The sequence below is a fragment of the Pseudochaenichthys georgianus genome, chromosome 7 (genome assembly GCF_902827115.2).
Source record: "Pseudochaenichthys georgianus chromosome 7, fPseGeo1.2, whole genome shotgun sequence".
Classification (NCBI taxonomy): Eukaryota; Metazoa; Chordata; class Actinopteri; order Perciformes; family Channichthyidae; genus Pseudochaenichthys; species Pseudochaenichthys georgianus.
The window spans coordinates 5968607-5978411 of NC_047509.1; the positions used below are offsets into that span (position 1 = coordinate 5968607).

The following is a 9805-nucleotide window of genomic DNA, read 5'->3' on the forward strand; positions in this document are numbered from 1 at the left end:
CATAAAAAGCGTCACATCCTCTTCCTTCTGCAGCTTTTTAGGGGCCTACAAGAAACGAAAACAAGGTGCATGAAGCGGCTTTGCTACGTTTTGCAAACTATCTGCTGGGCAACACGAACCGGCTGCAGCTTCTCAGCAATATAGGAAATAAATCACGATTTTTTCATCCATACTGCAGAGGTGATGCAGCTGTCTGGTGCGTACCATGCTAAGGGAGCGTCTTTAAAAATGTGCTCGAAAATAAACGTCGAGCTGCGTAGGTAGCTAGGGGCTTGCAATCATTTTATTTTAGTCAGCCTCTAAAGCAGACATAGGATTATTCCAGGAAAGTATACGTGAGCAGCTTAAATTATATTTAAAAAATGTATATGCTATGTAGCTATCACTGAAATAAATGTAATTCAGTTCGCTTCATTTGTTAAAGTAGATAATTTAAGTGATTTCAATCCGTCTTAAATATGTAACACTTCAAAATGATGTTCTTTGTTTATGTAATTGTAAGTATTTGCAACATCATGGCTGTTAATTTATCCGAATAGGTATTGTCAACCTAAGGGTGTTTTTTTATTTGCATTCTGTGTATTTTGGATTTGCACCTTTGATATTTTTTAGTACTTTTTACATCAACATTGTATAATGATTTCCACCAATATAAATAATGTTATACCTCATTTTATAGTATTAAAGATCTGGAGGATCTACAGTTCAATATCATCAAATCTAGTTTTATCTGACAGTTTAGTCCAAGAACACCCAATGCCATTCAGTTTGTCTCACATAAGGCAAATAAAAGTAGCAAATCCTCACATTTGGAAACTGCATTTCATGCCTTGTTGGTTTAAAAAAAAAAAAAAATATTGGTTCAGTTGATTGACTGAATGATAAATCAAGTCATTTTCAAAGATAAAACACATGCATTTACAACACAACCATCATCAAATAGAGATAGGTAGACATACAGCTTATATTTACAGTCAAGTAGACGAGAAATATATATATTTACACATAACATGTACAACAACATACAACTTCTATATTAGATTTGAAATAATTTGTCATTTGAAAGAAACTTAATATGCAACTAAGTCAATGTTACCAAATGTGTTTTAATCCAAAACACACATTTATTTGAAATATGTGCCAGCAAACTGAATATCTTTGGGTTTTAAACTGGTAGCAAGATAAAATAAGGGATTTAAAGGCCATTGGTTTGACTCACTATTTTCCCCTTAAGCACAGATTAATAAACTAACTAGATGAATAACCCTGTTTAACTGAAATGTATGTTCAATGCTACACATACTACAATGCTAAGTTACTAATAACATGCAGTATGATGTCCCTGTTTCTCAGTCAGCAGTATCCCACAGTAAACAGAGGGATGCCTCCAGCAGAGAGCAGCCATGCCCAGCGCGTCCTCTCCTCCCTGAACCAGCAGAGGGCGGTGGGCAGGTTCTGTGATGCAGTGTTGAATGTGGGAGGGGGGGTGGTCTACCTGGCCCACCGCAGCATCCTGGCCTGCTTCAGTGACCTCTTCCAGCAGTCCAACTTGGCCGCTGCACCCTGCATGGAGTTCTGCCTGCAGGAGTGCCCCATAGACGGCCTGGAGCTGCTGCTGAACTTCCTCTACACCGGGGAGCTGAAGCTGGAGGCTGACAACCTGGAGAAGGTTCAGCATGCAGCCGCCAGCCTGGGCGTTCCTGAGGCTCTCTCCCTGTGTCAGCAGTTCAAGGAGAACCCTGCTGATTCCCAGCCATTGAAACGTAAAAGAGGCCGACCCAGGAAGTCCACATCCGGAGGTGGGAAGGAACTAAGTACATTTACTCAATCAGAATCAAAGCTTTTATTGTCATATGTACACAGTGTACTTATGACAATGCACATCTTAAGTCACAGGCTCCTCCCACAGTGCAACACAATAAAACAGATAATAGTGCAAGTACATACAATAAAATAGAAATTGTGCAGAATAGTCTTTATACAAGTAATTGGAATATTGATGAAACAGAAACAGGTTTATTGCCAAGTAGGTTTACGCATACAAGGGTGTTTCCTTGGTGCATACATGAACACAGTTAAAGAAGACACAAAGTAAGAACGAAAAAACGACAACAAAAAATGACATTAAAGCCTTTGAACCTTGAATCTTTAAATCTTGCATCTTTAGTATTTACATTTTCAGAATCCGAATCAGTATTCATCTTCTGTTCCTGCAGTAGGGAACTTTAAAGTGTCACAGCAAAAGTGGCATAGCAGGTAGAAAAGGCATGCAATTATAAGCTAACTTATTAAATATACAGTACAATTGCAAAGAAAAACGTCTGTATTTTATGCTTCTTTATGCTTCTACTCTACATTCAAAAGGGAAATCATGTAATTTTACTTCACTACATTTATTTAAAAGCTTTAGATACTTTTAACCGATTGTATCTCTAAAAATTAAAATAGTGGAGTAACAACTTAAAGGCGGGGTAGGTAATTCACTTCAGAAACACTTTTTGTTATATTCCATGGAATGCTCTTCACATCCCGATAGCAATGAATACATTAAATGCTTTGACAATAAATACATACAAAAAATGTCACCTGTGGAAGCCGTGGCGCTGTAAAAAGCACGACCAATCATCTGAGCCGGCCCGGCTAAAGTAGCTGGATGGCCTACCTGCCTGTCAGCCTTCCATCTGGGCACACATTTATCTCGTGCCCTCATTGGTCAGGTGTGCGTTCGTGTGTGTTGGAGGAGGGGCTCTGTGAGGAAGTCTGAAGGAAGGGGCAGATTTCTTTTCGGCTGCGTACTTTCAAATTCTAGCGCACTCGAGGTGGTTTCTCCATTCTTACCTACCCTACCTTTAAAAGGGTCAAATGATTTAACTATTTAACACAAAGTCAATCAGAACTGTGAAGCCTACACCAGTAAAATGCTACTTGATGCACCAATATTATCTAGAAATGTCACATGTATAAACAGGGGCGGACTGGGGGGGAAAAGTGGCCCGGGGATTAATTGACAGACAGGCCCACTTAATGCGCGGCATATATTTAGTGATTTTAATGTTAACAGATCATTGATGCAATAACATTTTGACCCAATTTGCCTGACTTGACACATGGAATAAAACATGGGCGTAGGAAGCATCCTCAATGTGGGTGAGACAATTTAACAGGGGGTATGGGCAGGTGGTGGACCTCACCTCCTCTAGGGGGGTCCGGGGGCAAGCTCCCCCGGGAAGATTTTTTTTTTTTTAAATGTTGAAGTTAAATGCATCAATCTGGTGCATTTTGAGAGCAAAATTAGGGACTAAATCTATGGCAGTCAGTCGGGGCTTGGACTGTGAGCCGTAGGGTCGCCGGTTCAAGTCCCCGACCAGACCTACATTTGGAGTGTGGACTTCTACTTAATTGGAGAGGTCCCAGTTCACCTCCTGCCCTGCCGTGGTGCCCTTGAGCAAGGCACCGGACATCCCCCTTCCCCCCTCACTCCCATTGCTCCACGGGCGCTGTACAATAGCTGCCCACTGCTCCTGGTACTCGACTCCTGGGACGAGGATGGGTTAAAAGCAGAGAACACATTTCACTGTGTGTGCTGTGTGCTCTGCATGTGTGACCATTAAAGAGGGTTTCAACCCTCCCAATTCTTCTTCTTCAACACCCATATAAAACAGAACTGTAAACAGATTAACTTTTTCTTTCAACATTTATTTGAACAGCAAGTGGAGCCAAAAGTGACTGCACCCAAAACAATAAACCTGCTAGCTAACTAGCCTAAACTCAATAACAGAATGTGGGCAACACGTTCTTCTCTACAGTCGCGCAACTTCTGAGTCAGACGTCACTTCCCTCTTTTCTATCCTACGGGTACAGCCGTACAGCCACTCCCCCTGAACCCTGTTTCCCTGCCAACCCCCTCCCCCTATGCAAGCCCCTCCCTCTGAACCCAAGGCTCGCTACAATACTGTATACACAAACTATACAAAAACGCCTTTACGCTTTGGAGCTTGTTTATCCATCTGTAAGCAGCTGCCAGCTAGGTCTCTCAGTCACTCACTCCTGATCGTTCACTGCGCAGTGACAGCTGCTACAGGCCTGATGTGTGAAATTGAAACTGATAGATAGAACAAAGGTGGCCTATCAACAGCCTATAGGCCAGAACACTTACAAATGTGGGCCGGTAGGATTTAGGCAAAAAAAAATATTTGTAATTTATTTAAATGTTTAATTTATTTTGTATTGGCCCTCCGGCCCACACACAGCACCGGCCCACCGGGGAAACTCCCGGTATTCCCAATGGCCAGTCCGCCCCTGTGTATAAATATATACACACATAAAAGGCAATTTTTCCGCAGAATGATTACTTTCACTTTTTATACTTTAACTACATTTCGCTGAAGATTCTTTTGTACTTCTTCTTCTTCTACCTCTGTCCACATCAGATACGATCCCCAATGTTCCAGTCAAAGAAGAGAACCTGCTCACAATCACAAAAGTTGAGTCCAGCTTTGATGCTACCACAGCTGATTTAAGCATGACCTCTGGAGCTGCTACCACCACCACTCGCTCTGGTCGTGTGGTGAAGGGCCCCCGGCGACTTGTGACCGATGACAGCCAAACCACTGATTTCACAGACCAGGAAAAAGGCGATGAAATGGCTCCACTTGGCCCCAACGAGGCAGAAAGTGGTGTCGATGCTGTGGAGAGCCAAAACCCAGATCAGCTGACTGGTGAAACTGAGGTAGAAGACATAAGTGTTGGCATATAATGATGATTTCTAAGCAAACATGGTGGGTATTATCTCCTTCGTCTTGTGCTATTTGCAGGTATCTGACTTGCAGATTGACTTAAATGACAACAGTGTTAACCAGGCGATGGAGGAAGTAGAAGAAGAAGAGGAAGAAGATGATGTGGGGGATTGTGAGGCGATCACTGAAGACACAGATGAAGAGTATGTTCCTGTCGAAGAGCCCGGTTCCTTATCCCCGTCCACTTCAACGGCACAGAAGCGCAAGGCTCAGAGTAAAACGGATAAAAGTGAGAATGGAGAGGCCGTGGAGGAAGACTCCAAGAAGGACTGTGTGCTGTGTCCCATCTGTAACAAATCCTTCAGGAGCAAATACTACCTTAAAGTCCACAACAGGTACACACCTTAGTTTTACTTCAAAATATTGTTATAGATTAGCGACTAATGGGTCTTTATCTGTAGGCGACACACAGGCGAGCGACCCTTTGGTTGCGCTAAATGTGGAAAGAGATACTTCAGGAAGGAGAATCTGTCGCTTCATGAGATGAAAGACTGTGCTAAAGTGCAGGTGAGTGTCTCCACATCTGTCCTAAATGTCAAGTTAGAATATAAAGAGTGTAACACCAGTGTTTGTGCTGTGTTTACATTACAGACGTACACCTGCGTGACATGCTCCTCCACGTTCAACGGGAAAGTAGAGCTGCGTTTGCACGTTGTGTCCCACACGGGGAATATGCCCCACAAGGTACAGGCTGACACAACAAAACAAGCATTTGAATAGAAATATATCACGTTTGAAATGAGCTTCAGTGATATGGTGTCATGTGTTCCAGTGTTCATCGTGTCCTGAACAGTTTATGCACAAGAAAAACTTGACGATTCACATGATGAAGGTCCATGGTCATCCCAAACCACATGCAGTGAGTCCTCTCATGTGTATTTGACTATCTGGTGATGTATCTACAGTAATAATGTTTTTTTTAGCTAAGCAAAGGTTTCCCACAGTTCGCCATATATTTTCAATGCAGAAAAACGCTTTAAGGCCGTAGTTTCATTCTGTTTGAACAATATTCTACTCTTCAGTGTTCCCAGTGCCCCAAAACCTTCCTAACTCGGACGGAGCTGCGCGTGCACGAAGCAGCCAAACATCGAGGGGAGAAGCCGTTTGTGTGTGAGGAGTGTGGCCATCGGGCGTCCAGTCGGAACGGCCTGCAGATGCATATCAAAGCCATTCACAGGTAGCTATTTCCTGATTTGAAAATTGGTTGCATTTGTGCAGATTGTCTGAGTCTGTTTTGTCTTGCTCTCCAGGAATGAGCGGCCTTTTGTATGTACCCTGTGTGGCCATGCATTCTCCCAGAAGAACAACCTGAACATGCATCTGCGTATACACAGCGGTGAGAGGCCTTACCAGTGCCATCTCTGTGGGAAGACCTTCAGGACTCAAGGTAAAGACCCTCCTCTTCCGTCTGCCGCCGTCTCCGTCGCTGTGAACACAACCAGATCGAATACATAGGTTCTCACACCAACAGACAACAAATCACATTATTTTAACCATATTGCTGCAACTCGAGTCACAATTGAAATGCACATATTTTTTGGATTCATTGGGACTAACACTTAAGCAGACTATTATATCTCTGTTGTCGTTTTTGAATAAACATCTACAAATCTGCCTACAATCATAGAACAAGACACTCTGTATAACCCCGGAACTTGCCGAGATTCATCACGTTTTAAGTTGTTTTCGGTATTAAAGTAATACGGTGGTAGTTCTCTGTACATCCATGAGCAAACAACAATATGTAATAGCTTATTCCGCATACTTTCAATTATGCCATTTAAATGGGCTTAAGTACTAGGCCCCAGTGTAACTCACTGAAACCCATGCATAGTCATACTTCCTGTTTACCTCCCCTATTTCATTTCATTTCATTTCAAACCTTTATTTAACGAGATTGGTCCCATTGAGATCATAGATCTCTTTTTCAAGGGAGACCTGCAGCATGTAGGTTCCACATGAAACATAAAACAATAAAGGACATTACATTTACAGGATACATTTACATAGCTATAGACATTTACAAGTGCCCATAGTATCAACGAGCATTTCATTTAGCCTAGCTTTAAAAACATGCAGAGGAATGAGATTGCTCAGATTATTCCAAGCAAGTGGAGCCAAGCCAAAGAACGATGGGACATGTAGTTCAAACATGTTGTGCATGATTGTCCTTTTAAAACCTATTATGTGTGTCATAATAGGTTTGAAACAGAAACTGAAATCTGTTCACATTAAAAAAAAAAAAATGTTGCAATCATTGTTATTTCTTGAGATCACGGAGATTTAGAGAAATTAAAGATTGGGAGTAATGCATTTGAAAACCCACTGAATTAGATTAATATAGATATATTAATAATTAGATTTATCCAACTACTGAAAGCAGTCTTCTTGAACACACTACAAATATTTAAATAGATTTTTTGTTTCATGTTTGAATCTGTCTTTCTACTCCCAGCCAGTCTGGATAAACACCAGCGGACACACACTGGCGAGCGTCCGTTCAGCTGTGATGTGTGTGAGCAGCGGTTCACAGAGAAAGGCGCGCTCGTCCGTCACAAGGCCAGCAAACACGAGGAGGGTCGACCCCACTGCTGTCAAATCTGTGGCAAGACCTTCAAAGGTGCCATAAAAAACCTATAAATCAGTCAACCATGTACCCTGAGGAGCCTTGAAAACTCACTTAATGTTATTTATTGCTTTTCACACAGCGAGGGAGCAGCTGCGTGTTCACCTGCGTCGCCACAAGGGCATGAGGAAATTCGAGTGCATCGACTGCGGCTACAAGTTCACTCGCCAGGTGAGCTGGTTATTGATTTAGTTTCACCATAAATGATTAGCAGAGGATGGTTTCGATCCATCGACCTCTGGGTTATGGGCCCAGCACGCTTCCGCTGCGCCACTCTGCTGCCACCTCAGATGGGACTCGAACCCACAATCCCTGGCTTAGGAGGCCAGTGCCTTATCCATTGGGCCACTGAGGCTTGTGCTGCTGTAGGGGGAGCCAGTGTGGACACATTGTCCCCGGTGGTATTCACATGCTAATCCTTTCTGAATGACTCTTCTCTAGAAAGGGACGGTAGCCTTTGTGTTCAGTTCGGGGGAGTTCCTGAATGTGTTAAAGGAAGCGTGGTGCTGTTCATGTGTGCAACACTGCAGGATAAGGGTTTGGTCTTTAAGGTACAAAAACAAATACTCTAATCGATATCGCTCTAATTTTGTTTTAAGAATTTTTTGTTAATGGAAAAAGTATGATGTTTGTCTGAATCAAAGAATCCTGATTTATTAAGAAAAAAGGAAACAAATACAGCATAATAAGAGATTAGATAAGATGGTACTTTATTGATCCCAATTTGGGAGATTGTTTTTGATGCAGCATAAAAGACAAGGCATTTTACAATAAAACAAGAATAGAAATAAAATAGAAAATATACATGTAGATATTTTAGACATAAATATGACATATGGAATATTAAATATAGAATATTGAGCAGATAGCGTATCTGATTCTGCCGTGGAGAGAAATAAATATTATTTTAGAACAGACGACCTTACAACAATTTCTAATGAACTCAAATCTATCCATTCAACTTAGTTTTATGTCATATCTTTTCATTTTTGCAATTTTTATTAATTAATTCAGACATTTTTCGAACAAAAACATGCTACCTGGGTGTCTGGTAAAAGCCGTTTCAAACTTTAAATGCTATTATAATTTGATATACGTATTTATTAATTAATAAAGTGAACATTTTAGTTAGTTTACTTTCTAAGAAAAACTCAAACTTTAATAAAAATAATGTTTAAATGGCTTGTTTTGTACATTTAACAGTCCAATACCCCCTGTTTATAAAATGTTCTGTTTACAAAGGACAGAGAAGTAGCAAATTGTTTAATAACAAATAAGCCAAAAGAAAAATTCAAAATAAAGTATTAAAAAACTTTGGTGATTTTATTGAATTGTTGACACATTTTAACCTTTACACGTTTGCCCTTCCAGGCACACTTGCGACGTCACACTCAAATCCACAAACGCACGGAGAACTACAACCCCCGGCAGAGGAAGCTGAGGAACCTGGTGGTGCAGGACGTGGAGGGGAGTCCTGGTGAGAGCGAAGCTGCGAGAGACGAGGAAGACCCTCTGATGGCCGGGAAGACCAATTACAACCCAGAGGCAACCGCTGACGTCCAGGAACCCACACACCCAGAGCCAGGAGCCCTCGTAGTGGGGGTGGGGATGGAGTCGAGCGTCCCTGTGATGGAGGAGGCGTCCAATCAGAACCTGGGACACGTCGGGGCGGCGGAGAGCTTCTCTGTGCCAGAAGTGTTGCAGCAAACACAGCTGGACACCGAGGCGTTGGAGTCCACGATAAATGCAGAGAACGCTTGAGAACACGCCCCTCAGAGTTGAAGTCACTGTGAAGACCATTCCCTAATGAGAACCAGATGTGTTTTAAGGACATCTACCAATCCAAAGATATTTTTGGTGAATTAGCTGCATGCTTGTGAAGGCTGCTTGAATGTGAAATGATATTGTTTTTGTGTTGCTTCCTTCCATCGATGTGCCGGTACTGCAGCTAGGTCAGTAATAAATGCTCTTCAGTGGCGGGCTGTTTCGATATCAACGTTATTTGGAATTAAGACACTACACAGGTTATTGTTTTATGTTAAAATACACAGCTTTATAAGTGAAGGCATTAGCGTACTCCTATTTATAAAAATATTGTCCCACTCAGCTGCAACTACTATCCACTGTTTATAAGAAATATATTAGCAACATGCTAATCAAATGTGACTGGGCTAATGAACTCTCCTGTCTGCAGTTCAATGTATGCACGGTACGCTAGGTTAGGAATATACTGTATTTACAAACTTGTGTGAAAACTAAGAAAACAATACCATAAAACATGAAACTAAACTACATGAGAACAAATTGAGATTATTTTGCACTTCCAGTTACCAACCACCCATCACTAACGCGTTACTTTTGTTGTTGCAACTGATAGGCGGGG

At 41.8% G+C, this 9805-nt stretch overlaps 1 protein-coding gene and 2 non-coding genes across 4 annotated transcripts; 1 reads left to right on the forward strand and 2 right to left on the reverse strand.

Moving 5' to 3' along the window:
• Positions 1-53: 53 nt before the first annotated feature.
• zbtb48 (zinc finger and BTB domain containing 48) lies at positions 54-9348 on the forward strand. 2 transcript variants are annotated; one of them, XM_034086937.2, is made up of 12 exons: positions 54-196; positions 1354-1799; positions 4431-4729; positions 4815-5131; positions 5198-5303; positions 5388-5480; positions 5569-5655; positions 5819-5973; positions 6047-6183; positions 7252-7416; positions 7505-7593; positions 8794-9348. In XM_034086937.2, the coding sequence occupies exons 2-12, from the start codon at positions 1382-1384 to the stop codon at positions 9181-9183; spliced, it is 2256 nt and encodes a 751-aa protein (XP_033942828.1). In that variant the 5' UTR covers positions 54-196; positions 1354-1381; the 3' UTR covers positions 9184-9348. The 2 variants fall into 2 exon arrangements, with proteins under 2 accessions (XP_033942828.1, XP_071059813.1); XM_071203712.1 differs by having other exon boundaries at positions 5828-5973.
• trnam-cau (transfer RNA methionine (anticodon CAU)) lies at positions 7631-7702 on the reverse strand. Its single transcript has one exon. It is a non-coding gene; the product is annotated as a tRNA-Met (tRNA).
• trnar-ccu (transfer RNA arginine (anticodon CCU)) lies at positions 7705-7777 on the reverse strand. The gene has a single exon. It is a non-coding gene; the product is annotated as a tRNA-Arg (tRNA).
• Positions 9349-9805: the final 457 nt, after the last annotated feature.